An 18,303-nucleotide genomic window follows, 5' to 3' on the forward strand; every position below is an offset into this window, starting at 1 on the left:
CAGGAGGGGGAAAGTTTCCCAAACCTCAAAATGCCTATAAATACACCCCTTACCATACCCACAATTCAGTTTTACAAACTTTGCCTTCCTATGGAGGTGGTGAAGTAAGTTTGGGCTTGATTTTCTTCTGTGATATGTGCTTCTCAGCATTTTGAAGTCCAATTCCTCATCGGATTACAGTGTTTGTCATAGGTATGTGAAGGGAGTATCACCTATTGATTCTATGGTTTTCCTCACAGGAAATCTTTTCATAGGTTCTCTGTTATCGGTCGTAGAGATTCATCTCCTACCTCCCTTTTCAGATCAACGATGTACTCTCATATTCCATTACCTCTACTGATACTTTTTCAGTACTGGTTTGGCTATCTGCTATATGTGGATGGGTGTCTTTAGGTAAGTATGTTTTCGTTACTTAAGACACTGTCAGCTATGGTTTGGCACTTTATGTATTAATATAAAGTTTTAAATATATGTATTGTACTTATATTTGCCATGAGTCAGGTTTATGTCTGTTTCCTTTTGCAGACTATCAGTTTCAAAATTGGGAAACATATTTAGGAAGTTATTTTTTCTGACCTGGGGTATAGTCTTTTCTTCAAATTGACTGCTTTTCCATTAAATTTTGTGGGAAAAATTAGGCTTGCGAGGTCGCAAAATGCTGATATTTATTGCGTCATTCTTGGCGTGAGAATTTTTTGGTGCGAAGGTACGTTCGGTGATGCAAATTCGTCATTTCCGGCGTCTTAGTTGACGCCAGGTTTCCTTGCACAAGGTTGCGCCTGCCATGACGCGAGTTGCGTCATTTCCGGATGTTGCAAGTGCCAAAAAGATTTGCGTTGTGCGTCATACTTGGCGCCAAATAATTTAATTATTGTAACCCCACTTCCTATATGCCTCTTGCCTTTTTTTATGCTCAGAGGGCTATGCTGTTTGCATTTTTTTCCCATTCCTGAAACTGCCATATAAGGAAATTGATAATTTTGCTTTATATGTTGTTTTTTTCTCTTACATTTGCAAGATGTCTCAATCTGATCCTGCCTCAGAAACAACTGTTGGAATCCTGCTGCCTGATAACAGTTCTATCAAAGCAAAGTGTATCTGTTGTAAGTTAGCAGAGATTATATCTCCAGCTGTAGTATGTAACAGTTGTCATGATAAGCTTTTGCATGCAGAGAATGTATCAATCAGTACTAGTACAATGCCTGTTGTTCCTTCAACATCTAATGTACATGATATCCCTGTGAATATAAAAGATTTTATTGCTGATGCGATTCAGAAGGCTTTGTCTGCTATTCCGCCTTCTAATAAACATAAAAGGTATTTTAAAACTTCTCATAAAGTTGATGAAATTTCAAACGACCGACAACATACTAAATTATCCTCTTCTGATGAGGATCTATCTGATTCAGAAGATCCTACCTCAGATATTGACACTGACAAATCTACTTATCTCTTTAAGATGGAGTATATTTGTTCCTTATTAAAAGAGGTGTTAATTACCTTGGATATTGAGGAATCTAGTCCTCTTGATACTAAAACTAGTAAACGTTTAAATTCTGTTTATAACCCTCCTGTGGTTACTCCAGAGGTTTTTCCAGTTCCTGATGCTATTTCTGATATGATTTTATAAGGAATGGAATAGGCCTGGTACTTCTTTTATTCCTTCTAGGTTTAAAAAGTTGTATCCTTTGCCAGCAGCTAGATTGGAGTTTTGGGAAAAAATCCCCAAAGTTGATAGGGCTATTTCTACTCTGGCCAATAGTACTACTATTCCTATGGAAGATAGTACTTCTTTTAAGGATCCTTTAGATAGGAAACTTGAATATTATCTAAGGAAAGCTTATTTATTTTCTGGCTATTTTCTTAGGCCTGCTATATCTATAGCTGATGTTGCAGCTGCATCAACTTTTTGGTTGGAAAGCTTAGCGCAACAGGAAACAGATCCTGATTTGTCTAGCATTTTTTGCTTGCTTCAACATGCTAATCATTTTATCTGTGATGCTATTTTTGATATCATCAAAATTGATGTTAAATCTATGTCTTTAGCTATTTTAGCTAGAAGAGCTTTGTGGCTCAAATATTGGAATGTTGACATGGTATCTAAGTCTAGATTACTATCTCTTTCTTTCCAAGGTAACAATTTATTTGGTTCTCCGTTGGATTCAATTATTTCAACAGTCACGGGGGGAGGGAGTTTTTTGCCGCAGGATTAAAGATCTAAGGGTAAATCTAAAGCTTCTAATCGTTTTCGTTGTTTTCGAGAGAATAAGAAACAGAAAGCAAATCCTTCCCCCAAAGAATCTGATTCCAATTGGAAACCTTCTTCAAGTTGGAATAAATCCAAGCCTTTTAAGAAACCAAAGCCAGCCCCCAAGTCTGCATGAAGGTGTGGCCCTCATTCCAGCTCAGCTGGTGGGGGACAGATTCAAATTTTTCGAAAACATTTGGGCAGATTCTGTCCAAAATCAGGGGATGCAAAGTATTGTCTCTCAAGGGTATCAAATAGGATTCAGAGTAAGACCTCCTGTGAGAAGATTTTTTCTCTCACACGTTCCAGCAAATCCAGTAAAGGCTCAGGCTTTTCTGAAGTGTGTTTCAGATCTAGAGCTTTCAGGGGTAATCATACCAGTTCCGTTTCAGGAACAGGGTCTGGGGTTTTATTCAAATCTTTTCATTGTCCCAAAGAAAGAACATGTATTCAGGCCAGTTCTGGATCTGAAAATTTTGAATCGTTTTGTAAGAGTCCCAACTTTCAAAATGGTGACTATAAGGACTATTCTGCCTTTTGTTCAGCAAGGTCATTATATGTCCACGATAGACTTACAGGATGCATATCTTCATATTCCGATTCATCCAGACCACTATCGGTTTCTGAGATTCTCTTTTCTAGACAAGCATTACTAATTTGTTGCTCTTCCATTTGGCTTAGCGATAGCTCCAAGATTTTTTTCAAAGGTTCTCGGTGCCCTACTTTCTGTAATCAGAGAACAGGGTATTGCGGTGTTTCCTTATTTGGTACTAGCTCAGTCTTTACATTCTGCCGAATCTCACAAGAATCAACTAGTGTTGTTTCTTCAAAGACATGGTTGGAGGATCAATTTACCAAAAAGTTCCTTGATTCCTCAGACAAGGGTCACCTTTTTAGGCTTCCAGATAGATTCAGTGTACATGACTCTGTCTCTAACAGACAAGAGAAGAATGAAATTGGTTTCAGCTTGTCGAAACCTTCAGTCTCAATCATTCCCTTCAGTGGCTATGTGCATGGAAGTTTTAGGTCTCATGACTGCAGCATTGGACGCTATCCCCTTTGCTCATTTTCATATAAGACCTCTTCAGCTTTGTATGCTGAATCAATGGTGCAGGGATTATACAAGGATATCACAATTAATATCCTTAAATCCCAATGTTTGACTCTCTCTGACTTGGTGGTTAGATCACCATCATATAGTTCAAGGGGACTCTTTTGTTTGTCCAACCTGGAATGTAACAAGTCTTTCAGGTTGGGGAGTGGTCTGGGGATCTCTGACAGCACAAGGGGTTTGGAAATCTCAAGAGGCGAGGTTACCAATCAATATTTTAGAAATCCGTACTATTTTCAGGGCTCTTCAGGTTTGGCCTCTGTTAAAGAGAGAACTATTCATTTGTTTTCAGACAGAAATATCAGAACTGTGGCATATGTCAATCATCAGGGTGGGACTCACAGTCCCCTAGCTATGAAAGAAGTATCTCAGATACTTTCTTGTTCAGAATCCAGCTCTTGTCTAATTTCTGCGGAACATATCCCAGGTGTAGACAATTGGGAAGCGGATTATCTCAGCCGTCAGACTTTACATCCGGGGGAGTGGTCTCTCCACCCAGATGTGTTTTTTTCAGATTGTTCAGATGTGAGGTCTTCCAGAAATAGATATGATGGCTTCCCATCTAAACAAGAAACTTGCCAGGTACTTGTCCAGGTCCTGTCCACCTGCTCAGAGCAGGTGGACAGGTTATGGAGCAGCGGTCTTTGTGACCGCTGCTTCATAACTGCAGCTTGATAGATAGGCCCCATTGTGCTTAGTCATAGAGGTTTCTCTGACTCAGTAATTAATACTATGTTACAGGCTCGTAAATCTGTTTCTAGGAAGATTATTGAGTCTGGAAGACTTATATTTCATGGTGTTCTTCTCATAAATTCTCCTGGCATTCTTTTAGAATTCCTAGAACTTTACAATTTCTTCAGGATGGTTTTGATAAGGGTTTGTCTGCAAGTTCCTTGAAGGGACAAATCTCTGCTCTTTCTGTTTTATTTCACAGAAAGATTGCTAAGCTTCCTGATATTCACCGTTTTGTTCAGGCTTTGGTCTGTATCAAGCCTGTCATTAAATCAATCTCTCCTCCTTGGAGTCTTAATTTGGTTTTAAATGCTTTACAGGCTCCTCCTTTTGAGCCTATGGCCCCTAGTTATCAATGTCTGTCGGACCTGATCCGACAGTGTGGATCAGGTCCGACAGACATTACTGAATATGGCGAGCAATACGCTCGCCGTATTCAGCATTGCACCAGCAGCTCACAAGAGCTGCTGGTGCAACGCCGCCCCCTGCAGACTCGCAGCCAATGGGCCGCCAGCAGGGGGTGTCAATCAACCCGATCGTACTCGATCGGGTTGATTTCCGGCGATGTGTGTACGCCTGCTCAGAGCAGGCAAACAGGTTATGGAGCAGCGGTCTTTGTGACCGCTGCTTCATAACTGGTGTTTCTGGCGAGCCTGCAGGCTCGCCAGAAACACGGAGCATCAAGCTCCATACGGAGCTTGATACATATGCCCCAATGCATTCTTTGGATATTATACTACTTTCTTGGAAAGTGTTGTTCCTTTTGGCTATCTCTTCTGCTAGAAGAGTTTCCGAATGATCTGCTCTTTGTTGTGAGTGTCCTTTTTTGATTTTTCATCAGGATAAGGCAGTTTTACGGACTTCATTCAAATTTTTACCTAAAGTTGTGAATTCTAACAACATTAATAGGGAAATTGTTGTTCCCTCTTTGTGTCCTAATCCTAAGAATTCCTTATATTCTCTGGATGTTGTAAGAGCTTTGAAATATTATGTTGAAGCTACTAAATATTTCAGAAAGACTTCTGGTTTATTTGTTGTCTTTTCTGGTTCTAGGAAAGGTCAGAAAGCTTCTGCTATTTCCTTGGCATCTTGGTTAAAGCTTTTGATTCATCAGGCTTATTTAGAGTTGGGTCAGGCCCCGCCTCAGAGAATCACAGCTCATTCTACTAGATCAGTCTCCACTTTGTGGGCTTTTAAGAATGAAGCTTCAATTGATCAGATTTGCAAAGCAGCAACTTGGTCTTCTTTGCATACATTTACTAAATTTGACCGTTTTTATGTATTTGCCTCTTCGGAAGCAGTTTTTGGTAGAAAAGTTCTCCAGGCAGCTGTTTCAGTTTGATTCCTCTGCTTATGTTTTAAGTTTTTTCTTTTCAATTATGAGAAAAGCTTTTTTTTTTTTTTGGATGTGAATTTAATTTTTTCAGCGGAAAATGGCTGTTTCTCTTGTAAGGTGTATCCAGTCCATGGATCATCCATTACTTGTGGGATATTCTCATTCCCAACAGGAAGTTGCAAGAGGACACCCACAGCAGAGCTGTAATATAGCTCCTCCCCTAACTGTCATACCCAGTCATTCTCTTGCAACTCTCAACAAGTAAGGACGTTGTAGGAGAGAGTGGTTAAATATATCTAGTTTATTTTCTTCAATCAAAAGTTTGTTATTTTTAAATAGTACCGGAGTTGTGCTATTTTATCTCAGGCAGTAAATAGAAGAAGAATCTGCCTGAGGTTTCTATGATCTTAGCAGGTTGTAACTAAGATCCATTGCTATTCTCACATATGTCTGAGGGGATTACACAGATAAGGTAACTTCAGCGAGAGAATGGCGTGCAGTTTATTCTGCTATCAGGTATGTGCAGTTATAATTTTTTCTAGAGATGGAAAACACTAGAAAATGCTGCTGATACCGGATTAATGTAAGTTAAGCCTGAATACAGTGATTTAATAATGACTGGTATCATGCTTACTCCCAGGGGTAATACCCTTATGATATTTACAATATAAAACATTTGCTGGCATGTTTAATCGTTTTTATATATGCTTTGGTGATAAAACTTTATTGGGGCCTAGTTTTTTCCACATGGCCGGCTTAAATTTTGACTAGAAACAATTTCCACTGTTGTAGTATAAAAGTTACAGTTGGTGCAGTTAAAATTACAAACTGTGACATCCAGCTTCCCTCAAAGGCCCTCTGAATGCTATAGGACATCTCTAAAGGGCCCAAAGGCTTTCCAAAGTCGTTTATTGGGGAAGGTAGGGCCACAGCTTGCTGTGGCAGTTGGTTGTGACTGTTAAAAAAACGTCTATTTTGTTTTTTTGATCCGTTTTTTGAACTAAGGGGTTAATCATCCATTTGCAAGTGGGTGCAATGCTCTGTTAGCCTATTATACACACTGTAAAAATTTCGTTTGATTTACTGCATTTTTTCACTGTTTTTCAAATTCTGACAAAATTTGTTTATCTTAAAGGCACAGTACCGTTTTTTATATTTGCTTGTTAACTTGATTTAAAGTGTTTTCCAAGCTTGCTAGTCTCATTGCTATTCTGTATAAACATGTCTGACATAGAAGAAACTCCTTGTTTATTATGTTTAAAAGCCATGGTGGAACCCCCTCTTAGAATGTGTACCAAATGTACTGATTTCATTTTATGCAATAAAGATCATTTTCTGTCTTTAAAAAATGTATCACCAGAGGAATCTGACGAGGGGGAAGTTATGCCGACTAACTTTCCCCACGTGTCAGACCCTTTGACTCCCGCTTAAGGGACTCACGCTCAAATGGCGCCAAGTACATCTAGGGCGCCCATAGCGTTTACTTTACAAGACATGGCGGCAGTCATGGATAATACACTGTCAGCTGTATTAGCCAGACTACCTGAACTTAGAGGTAAGCGAGATAGCTCTGGGATGAGACAAAATGCAGAGCATACTGACGCTTTAAGAACCATGTCTGATACTGCCTCACAATATGCAGAAGCTGAGGAAAGAGAGCTTCAGTCAGTGGGTGATGTTAATGACTCAGGAAAGATACCTGATTCTAATATTTCTACATTTAAATTTAAGCTTGAACACCTCCGCGTGTTGCTTAGGGAGGTTTTAGTTGCTCTGAATGACTGTGATACCATTGCAGTGCCAGAGAAATTGTGTAGACTGGATAAATACTTTGCAGTGCCGGTGTGTACTGATGTTTTTCCAAATACCTAAAAGGTTTACAGAAATTATTAATAAGGAATGGGATAGACCAGGTGTGCCGTTCTCTTCCCCTCCTATTTTTAGAAAAATGTTTCCAATAGACGCCACCACATGGGACTTATGGCAGACAGTCCCTAAGGTGGAGGGAGCAGTTTCTACTCTAGTAAAGCGTACTACTATCCCTGTCGAGGACAGTTGTGTTTTTTTTTTTTTAGATCCAATGGATAAAAAATTAGAGATTACCTTAAGAAAATATTTATTCAACAAGGTTTTATCCTACAGCCCCTTGCATGCATTGCCCCTGTCACTGCTGCTGCGGCGTACTGGTTTGAGTCTCTGGAAGAGGCTTTACAGGTAGCGACTCCATTGGATGACATACTTGGCAAACTTAGAGCACTTAAGCTAGCCAATTCTTTTATTCTGATGCCATTGTTCATTTGACTAAACTAACGGCTAAGAATTCTGGTTTTGCTATACAGGCGCGCAGAGCGCTATGGCTTAGATCATGGTCATCTGACGTGACTTCAAAATCTAAGCTACTTAACATTCCCTTCAAGGGGCAGACCCTATTCGGGCCTGGTTAAAGGAGATTATTGCTGATATCACTGGAGGAAAAGGTCATGCCCTTCCTCAGGACAGGTCCAAATCTAAACAGTCTAATTTTCGTGCCTTTCAAAACTTCAAGGCAGGTGCGGCATCAACTTCCTCTAATAATAAACAAGAGGGAACTTTTGCTCAATCCAAGACGGTCTGGAGACCAAACCTGACATGGAAAAAAGGTAAGCAGGTAAAAAAGCCTGCTGCTGCCTCTAAGACAGCATGAAGGAACGGCCCCCTATCTGGGAACGGATCTAGTAGGGGGCAGACTTTCACTCTTTGCCCAGGATCCCTGGGCGTTGGAAATTATATCCCAGGGATATCTTCTGGACTTCAAAGCTTCCCCCCCAAAAGGGAGATTTCACCTTTCACAATTATCTGCACACCAGATAAAGAGAGAGGCATTCTTACACTGTGTACGAGTCCTCCTAGTTATGGGAGTGATCCATCCAGTTCCAAAGGAGGAACAGGGACAGGGTTTTTACTCAAATCTGTTTGTGGTTCCCAAAAAAGAGGGAACCTTCAGACCAATTTTGGATCTAAAGATCTTAAACAAATTCCTCAAAGTTCCGTCGTTCAAGATGGAAACTATTCGTACCATCCTACCACTGATCCAGGAGGGTCAATATACGACTACAGTGGATCTAAAGGATGCTTATCTTCACATTCCGATACACAAATATCATCATCGGTTTCTCAGGTTTGCCTTTTATGACAGGCATTACCAGTTGTAGCTCTTCCCTTGGGATTAGCTACAGCCCCAAGAATCTTTACAAAGGTTCTAGGGTCACTTATGGCGGTCCTAAGGCCGCGGGGCATAGCAGTAGCCCCTTATTTAGATGACATCCTGATACAGGCGTCAAACTTCCAAATTGCCAAGTCTCATACGGACGTAGTACTGGCATTTCTGTGGTCGCATGGGTGGAAAGTGAACGAGGAAAAGAGTTCTCTCCCAACTCACAAGAGTTTCCTTTCTAAGGACTCTGACAGATTCTGTAGAAATGAAAATTCACCTGACGGAGTCCAGGTTATCAAAGCTTCTAAATTCCTGCTGGGTTCTTCATTCCATTCCGCGCCCTTCAGTGGTTCAGTGTATGGAAGTAATCGGCTTAATGGTAACGGCAATGGACATAGTGCCGTTTGCCCGCTTACATCTCAGACCGCTGCAACTATGCATGCTCAGTCAGTGGAGCGGGGATTACACAGATTTGTCCCCTCAACTGAATCTGGACCAAGAGACCAGGAATTCTCTTCTCTGGTGGCTATCTCGGGTCCATCTGTCCAAAGGTATGACCTTTCGCAGGCCAGATTGGACAATTGTTACGACAGATGCCAGCCTTCTAGGTTGGGGTGCAGTCTGGAACTCCCTGAAGGCTCAGGGATTGTGGACTCAGGATGAGTCTCTCCTTCCATTAAATATTCTGGAACTAAGAGCGATATTCAAGGCTCTTCAGGCTTGGCCTCAGTTAGCAACTCTGAGGTACATCAGATTTCAGTCGGACAACATCACGACTGTAGCTTACATCAACCATCAAGGGGGAACGAGAAGTTCCCTAGAGATGTTAGAAGTTTAAAAAATAATTCGCTGGGCAGAGATTCACTCTTGCCACCTATCAGCTATCCATATCCCAGGTGTAGAGCACTGGGAGGCGGATTTTCTAAGTCGTCAGACTTTTCATCTGGGAGAGTGGGAACTCCATCTGGAGGCATTTGCACAACTGATTCATCATTGGGGCAAACCAGAACTGGATCTCATGGCGTCTCGCCAGAACGCCAAGCTTCCGTGTTACGGATCCAGGTCCAGGGATCCCAAGGCGACACTGATAGATGCTCTAGCAGCGCCCTGGTCTTTCAACCTGGCTTATGTGTTTCCACCGTTTCCTCTGCTCCCTCGACTGATTGCCAAGATCAAGCAGGAGAGAGCATCAGTGATTCTGATAGCACCTGCGTGGCCACGCAGGACCTGGTATGCAGATCTAGTGGACATGTCATCCTTTCCACCATGGTCTCTGCCTCTGAAACAGGACCTTCTATTTCAGGGTCCTTTCAACCATCCAAATCTAATTTCTCTGAGGCTGACTGCCTGGAGATTGAACGCTTGATTTTATCAAAGCGTGGCTTCTCCGAGTCAGTTATTGATACCTTAAGACAGGCACGAAAGCCTGTCGCCAGGAAAATTTACCATAAGGTATGGCGTAGATATCTTTATTGGTGTGAATCCAAGGGTTACTCATGGAGTAAGGTCAGGATTGCTAGGATATTATCTTTTCTCCAAGAAGGTTTGGAAAAAGGATTGTCAGCTAGTTAAGCGTCTGGCAGATGTTCCAGACGTTCAGGCATTTTGTCAGGCTTTAGTTAGAATCAAGCCTGTGTTTAAACCTGTTGCTCCACCATGTAGCTTAAACTTGGTTCTTAAGGTTCTTCAAGGAGTTCCGTTTGAACCTCTTCATTCCATAGATATGAAGCTTTTATCTTGGAAAGTTCTTTTTTTTGGTAGCTATTTCCTCGGCTCGTAAAGTCTCTGAGCTATCTGCCTTACAATGTGATTCTCCTTATCTGATTTTTCATACGGATAAGGTAGTCCTGCGTACCAAACCTGGGTTCTTACCTAAGGTGGTATCTAACAAGAATATCAATCAAGAGATTGTTGTTCCATCCTTGTGTTACACAATTTGGACGTGGTCCGTGCTTTAAAGTTTTACTTACAAGCTACTAAAGATTTTCGTCAAACATCTGCTTTGTTTGTTGTCTACTCTGGACAGAGGAGAGGTCAAAAGGCTTCGGCAACCTCTTTTTCTTTTTGACTAAGAAGCTTAATCCGCTTAGCCTATGAGACTGCTGGACAGCAACCTCCTGATAGGATTACAGCTCATTCCACTAGAGCTGTGGCTTCCACTTGGGCCTTTAAAAATGAGGCTTCTTTTGATCAGATTTGCAAGGCGACGACTTGGTCTTCGCTTCATATTTTTTCAAAATTTTACAAATTTGATACTTTTGCTTCTTCGGAGGCTATATTTGGGAGAAAGGTTTTACGGGCAGTGGTTCCTTCCATTTAAGTTCCTGCCTTGTCCCTCCCTTCATCCGTGTACTTTAGCTTTGGTATTGGTATCCCACAAGTAATGGATGATCCGTGGACTGGATACACCTTACAAGAGAAAACACAATTTATGCTTACCTGATAAATTTATTTCTCTTGTGGTGTATCCAGTCCACGGCCCGCCCTGTCATTTTAAGGCAGGTAATTTTTAAATTTAAACTACAGTAACCACTGCACCCTATGGTTCCTCCTTTCTCGGCTTGTTTTCGGTCGAATGACTGGCTATGACAGTTAGGGGAGGAGCTATATTACAGCTCTGCTGTGGGTGTCCTCTTGCAACTTCCTGTTGGGAATGAGAATATCCCACAAGTAATGGATGATCCGTGGACTGGATACACCACAAGAGAAATAAATGTATCAGGTAAGCATAAATTGTTTTTTTTTTATTTTTATCCCTTCCTCTCTAGTGACTCTTCTGTAGAGTACCACATCTTGTGTATTACTATCCCATACGTCACTAGCTCATGGACTCTTGCCAATTACATGAAAGAAAACATAAGTTATGTAAGAACTTACCTGATAAATTAATTTCTTTCAAATTGGCAAGAGTCCATGAGACCCACCCTTTTTATGGTGGTTATTTTTTGTGTATAAAGCAGAATTATATTTCCAGTTCCATTTTTTATGCTTTTTATTCCTTTTTCTATCACCCCACTACTTGGCTATTAGTTAAATTGAATTGTGGGTGTGGTGAGGGGTGTATTTATAGGCATTTTGAGGTTTGGGAAACTTTGCCTCTCCTGGTAGGATTGTATATCCCATATGTCACTAGCTAATGGACTCTTGCCAATATGAAATAAATGAATCAGGTAAGTTCTTACATAAATTATGTTTTTTTGTTATCAATACATATTTTGTGAAATGTTATTTTGTGAATAAAACTCTGGCAAGACTTTTTTTGTGTGAAAATCTACGTTTATATTTGCAAATGATAAATTTAGAATTTGTACTATATTTCCATTTGTTAGCATCTTTGTCTAATTATAAAATAAGTTACACTTAATTTTATGTGCCTTTGCAAAATAAAGATCATAAACATATACAAACACAAAAGAGAATACAAAACACACACTCGTATTACATAGCGAATAACATTTTCTAATTAAGTTTAATGAAACAGTGAAAGAGAATCTGCCCCTTAGTTTCAGGATTACACATGTAAGAGAAGAAAAAATTGAAAATTGTAGAGCATCTTAACCAGAGTTGACAGAGCAGTGAAATGTGGAGTTATCTACCAATACCATGATCTACAGTGTGCTACTCTTTAAGAGATTCTTGGCACTAGACATGTGTATATATTTTGTTACAAATTTGTTAACGAAACACGTATATTTATATTGTTTTAATTTTACAAATATCAGAACAAATGCAGCGCAAAATTTAAAGAAATCTAATGAATAATGACAAATTTGTTAGTATTCATTTGTTTCCTTTAAAAAGTTAAAATACCTTTAGCATGCCGGAGAGCCACACTAATCCTGTCCTCTTCTTCACAGAGTCATGACTGCAATAATAGGAGGCTTAGCATGTCGGCTTTCAGGGACTGCACTAACGGAGAAGATCCTTTAGTGCAGGCCCTTGGAGCCAGCACACTTGGCCTCCAAGTCAACATAAAGGTGTATCCCCCACTCTGGTAGGTGGCAGATTGATGCTGTTTCAGGAGGCATGTGAAAGGTCTGTATCAGACCCTTGGGTGTTACAGATTGTATCTCAGGAATACAAAATCAGCTTTGGATACAGATTTTCTTGAAAGAGTGTTCTTCTATCCTAGATTGCCTGAGATTAAATAATGGCAAGGGTTTTGCTATCCTGTGTAGGAAAAAGGAGGGATCCTACTCCTACCTTTTATCCTATTATGTATATAAAATCTCTAAACAAATTCATGAAGGTTCCCCCCTTCAGGATGGAAACCATTAGTACTATTATTCCTTTAGTGCAAGAAGGTTAGTTTATGTCTGCCATAGGTGCTTATTTGCATATTCAAACTCATAGGTTACGTGAAATTCCTCAGGTTTGCTTTCCTAGACAGGCATTACCCCATGGGTGTTCACCACGGTATTGGGAGTCTTACTGATGGCGGCTCAATCTCAGGGCATCTCATTAGTGCCTTACTTGGATGATGCACTGGTCTAGGCATTCTCGATTCAACAGGATGTGAATCATACAGAGGCATTGCTTCAGGTGCTTTGCACATCTCTGCACAGTTGGTGCATATATTTACAAAAAAGCTCTCTTGTTCCTCAAACTTGAGTTTTCTCACTAATTTGCTCTGACAAAAGAATGCAGGACCAAGCTGCAAAATGTGTTTATTTGATTTCAGCACACTCTTCTTCCTACGGTTGCTCAATAACTGAATAAATGGACATAGTGGGTCTGATGGTGGCTGCTTCCCAGAAGATCCTAGTCGATCAGGAGATAAGATATTGGTTTTGTGGTGGTGGCAGACTCACCAATCTCTTGTCCAAGGGGCCTCTAAAGGTGCAGGGGGTTTGGTCTCCTCAGGAGGCAAGGTTACCAATCAATATTCTGGAACTTCTTTAGGGCCCTTTAGAGTTGTCCCACCCTCAGGCAGGGAACTTTAATTTCAGATAATGTTGCAGCAGTGGCTTACATCAATCATTGGGAACTTGGAGTGTCTCATATAATCTGGTGAAGATATATATTTACAAAAAACACACAGTCCCCATAGACTGCAATGTAAAGGAACTTTTTTTTCTAACACCCCACACCTGCCACTTTTTGCAGTTATATATATATTTTTTTAAAATACCACTTTATTTTGTGGGCAATTGGGGGACATTTAGAAAATTAACCAGAGATCTGATCTCTGATTAATTTTCTGAGCGCTAATTATAATGGCCGGTTATTTATCGTGCACCCATAAATGGTTGAATTTGCCGTTTACGGGCATGCAATGAATAAGCACTCCTATCACTATAGCATACTATTAGCAATCTATCACTATGTTTTTTATGATGCATCTTAAAAATATTCTTATGCATTTTAATTAGAATTTGAATTATTAAATTAAAATTTCCCTTCAATAAAAATGTATGCTTTTCTATGGATATGCTGGTGCAATATGCCTTCACTTTTTTTTTTTTTATTTGAATGTGTTTTTTTTTTTTTTAGATTTGACTCTGTAAGAAATAAAGTTTGGGTTGCAGCATTTGGAGTGATTTCATCTGGATTAGCCGTGCTGAGTAGTTTTGGTCTATTACTATTTTGTGGAGTTCCCTTTGTCATAACAGTAGCCAATGCCCCATTTCTTATTCTAGGTAAGTGCTTAAAAGTTTCAACACAAACAATTACAAAACTGTAAATATTTGTATTAATCTTACAGAATCTACATGGTGGTAATTCCTTTTAAACTATACAGCAGCATAACCTGAAACAGAAAAAGTGTAAAACAAAGGCTAGGTCAAGAACCAGGCAGCGGGTAACTGTTAACAATCCAAGCAAGCTACCACTTTCTGTGTATATCCATGTATATTTGTATTGTGATGGGGGAACCAGACACAGACTACCTGCCTAATGTGTCTAGAAGGGTATGGCTGCAACTCACTGACAAGGCTAACAGAAATCTGAAACGATCATCTGTGATTCCCATGTTCCATGTTCAGAGGAAGATTAACTAGTATTTCAAGACTGAACCATCCTTTTTAGGCGGGATCAGGCTGATATACTTCTGTAAAGTTCTCTGCTGTAAAAAGCACAATTGGGCTAAAGGGGCTGCTCTGAGGTGGTGACCCAACAAGATACTGAGAGATTGTTCATTCCTAGTTAAGCACTTCCCTTTATGTGTCTGTTTGTGTGTGTGTGTATATATATATATATATACACACACATATATATACACATATATATATATATATATATATATATAAAAAATTAAAAGCAGAGTTTAAGTTTTCTATCAAACATATAAATGCAAGGACATTCTTAACTTAAACAGCCCTACTCCCTCTATCCCTCTAGGGAACTTTGCATGACATCATAAATGACATTGCTGATGACATCCAACATGGCATTGTTGATGACATCTTCACATATGATATATAGTATAATCTGCATCATCTAAGATCACTCTCCCTTACATAACCCCCTGGTTGCTTTTCCATTCCCCTTCTCCCTCGCATGCAACCACCTCCTCATCTTCTACTTTCACACTCTAACCTCCATTTCCCCCAAATGCACCACTTGTTTCTTTACTTCTCACTCCTAACTTTGTATCTTCTTATCAACCTCTCCTTCACACCCTGCTCACCCTCTCAGTCCTAGTAACCCTCACCTACCAGCTTTTGCTCATTCCTTTAGCCCTCCCTCCTCAAATATAGCCTCAACCTCTCTTCCCATCTCCCTTATATCCACTATCCTCCTCACCCTCTCACACAGCTTCCTCGTCACCCGTCTCTTCACAGTCTACTTCACACCCTCTTATACCATTCTAATGCACAGCGTCTTCTTCACCTTCTGTCTGTTACACACAGACTCCTTATCGTCTCAACCCTTCTCAAGCCCCTCTCTCCCTTGCATACAGCCTCCTCATCCTCTTATCCCACTCCCTTGCATATAACTTCTGCTCAGCTTTCAACATTAAACACCACACTAGACATTTCTCTAGTGACATCTCCTATACTGTTACAAAAATATAAATGGTATTTCATATATATATATATTCTGAAAGTAGTGATGTTTCAGCATTATCAGGACACAATTCTTACGTGTGATTCGCAAAAACAGGGAAGAAGATAAAAGAAAAAAGTAAACTCTATACCATGCGAGAAAAATGTATCTTGCATGGATATAGGAAGAAAGAAAAAGAACAAGTACTCCATGAAATGATTTCTCTTGATCAAAAATCATTGATATATAACTAAAGTAACAACATTAATTATATTACAACCTATACTCCAGGAAGTTCAACAATACACAACATGTTGACTACTAAGAACTGGCATTTGATAGGAGGCGTAGCCTGAAAAGCTAGCTGGTAAAAAAAAAAAACAGATTCCAGAGCAGCACAACGAACCTGGTTGTTTTAGATGTGGCAGCTGTGTAACTTGTAACAACTAATAACAGGATCTATATTTCATCATCCATATAATACAAAAACGTATCACATCTGTCACAGACTCACATGTACATCTTACTGCATATGTGGGGGGGTTTTATATCAGAAAACAATACCACCTTCAGGGAGAGGCTTGCGAACCACAAAAAAAATAAATGATCAGGACGATGTTGATACATAGTATCCCCCCATTTTGAGATGGGGGAGACAGGGTTCATGAATTATTGAAAAGAGAATCCCAATGGATATACAGATCGGACACATTACCTAAAGGTTTAAATGTTCATCATTACTATTCTTTATTTTGTTAGCTTTCTAGCTTTTTATTTAAGGGTTAGTTTATTTGGGCCATAGATGTTTTGTAAATCATGTGGAGTATCTCACAAACAGGTTGGCACAACATTTTTTGTTATAGCATCCATCTAAGGTTGTGCAATTATATTAAAAAAAAAAAAAGCCCAATACATTCTAATAATAAATGGTATATTCTTTTGCGCAAGGCTGGCCATAATGTAACATTTAACTTTGTAATATGTAACAAAACAAGCCTTAGTATTTACAAGTTAGTTTATGCATCAATTCATGTGGCTTTTAAAACTCTAGCATACTCAGCACTTGATATTGAAATAGATCCCCATTAGCATGAAGGATCCCTTATCCATAACACACCCAATAACATCAGAGGTGATGTTCCACTCAAGTATCTGATATTTTTTAGATGGAAAATGTGGGTTACGAGAGGGATGTCATGTGGTGCATATGTATTTTTATGGCAGACTGTACTTTTGCAATTTTGAAGAGATTATGTTTAGACAACATCTGGATGGCAATGATTGCCACCAGTGGTTGTGGGATAGACGGTTGTTGGACCCACTTACTTTGGTTATGTAGTCTAAAACACTGGTGAGGTTAATTATAAATTATGGCAGACGCACAGTGTAAGTAATATGGAGATTAAATGTTTGGTATGCTGTAACTGAATCATATGAAGTAAGTCCTTTTTCTTTTATGGAGATAGCAGAATCACTGAAGCTTAATTGATAGATCTTATTTGAATAGAGGTTATGGATACAAAGCCGAGCGTTTTCACTAGTAGTAGATTGCATTTTTAAGCTACACTTTAGTTTGGTATGGGTGTCTGTATAACTTTGCTCTATCACTTGATGGGGGATTAATTATGTTTTTTATCGAAATACAAGGAAAGGAATACAAGCACATTATTAAGACAGCAATATCACAATTAAATAAGGCAATATACCTTTAAATAAAACGAAAATATTTATAACAATGATTATAACTAAAACTAGCAAAAGAGGCACAGAAAGTATTGTGATCTAAACTCAATAAGCCTATGTGGCAACAAATAGCTTAAATTCATGCAAAACAGTACTTGAATAGTCAGTTCAGTTGTTTAGGATCACCGAAAATGGAATATCTATAGAGATGCGGATGCACATCCGAAAATCAATCAATTAATTAATATGCTTATGCTGGGCTACTTTCCCTTCCGGACTTTGCTGCTGTATAGTGAAACTGGGTCGTTTTATCCCAATGTGACAATAGAATCTAAAACAAGAAGGGCAGAAAGCGCAACTCAATTCAAGGTAAAAGCAATTTAATATAAAATTAAACCCTGCTATTCAATGCACTTACAGGGTAAAACACAATGCAAACACATCAAAATACTGGATAAGACTATTCTATGTATAGAATGTATATTCTATATATAATGTCTTGAAAAAGGCTTAAAATGTAAGCAGAAACATTGACCAATTTTTGAAAGATATATGAATAAAAAGTGCCCTCCAGTTATCTGTATATTTATTTATATATATTTATATACACATAGAAAAAAAAAATCAGGCTATAGAGTACAATACTGACAGAGCTGAGTATAGCTAAAAAGGGGCCTTCTAACTAGCACATAGGGAGATGTTAGATAGTACTCTTGAAACTATTTAGTGAGGATTAGTGATATAGTCAAAGACGGCTTGACGTCACACCAATATACCTACTAGCATAGTCAGGATTAATATCTCGATACTCCTTTTACAATTGTTAGTTGTTTCTAGCTGTTCGTAGCCATTTAACAATTTTGTTTACTTGATCCAATCACTCGAGGGGTTTGATTATGTAGGTGATAAGGATAACACTTTATATATCCCCTGTGATTAGCTTACTAGAGATAGTGAGTTTTTTTTGGCAGACAGCATAATGACAGAAACTAGTGGCTGATAATAGCTATCAG

At 39.3% G+C, this 18,303-nt stretch overlaps 1 protein-coding gene across 2 annotated transcripts in view; it reads left to right on the forward strand.

The window, feature by feature from the left end:
* Positions 1 to 18,303, forward strand: part of LOC128660201 (patched domain-containing protein 3) — a 144,883-nt gene that overhangs the window by 100,016 nt on the left and 26,564 nt on the right. For both annotated transcript variants that reach the window (XM_053713902.1, XM_053713901.1), the window contains exon 4: positions 14,114 to 14,259. In XM_053713902.1, the coding sequence (XP_053569877.1) occupies positions 14,114 to 14,259 (146 nt within the window). The remainder of the gene's footprint in view (positions 1 to 14,113; positions 14,260 to 18,303) is intronic.

This window comes from Bombina bombina, chromosome 5 (genome assembly GCF_027579735.1).
Source record: "Bombina bombina isolate aBomBom1 chromosome 5, aBomBom1.pri, whole genome shotgun sequence".
Lineage (NCBI taxonomy): Eukaryota > Metazoa > Chordata > Amphibia > Anura > Bombinatoridae > Bombina > Bombina bombina.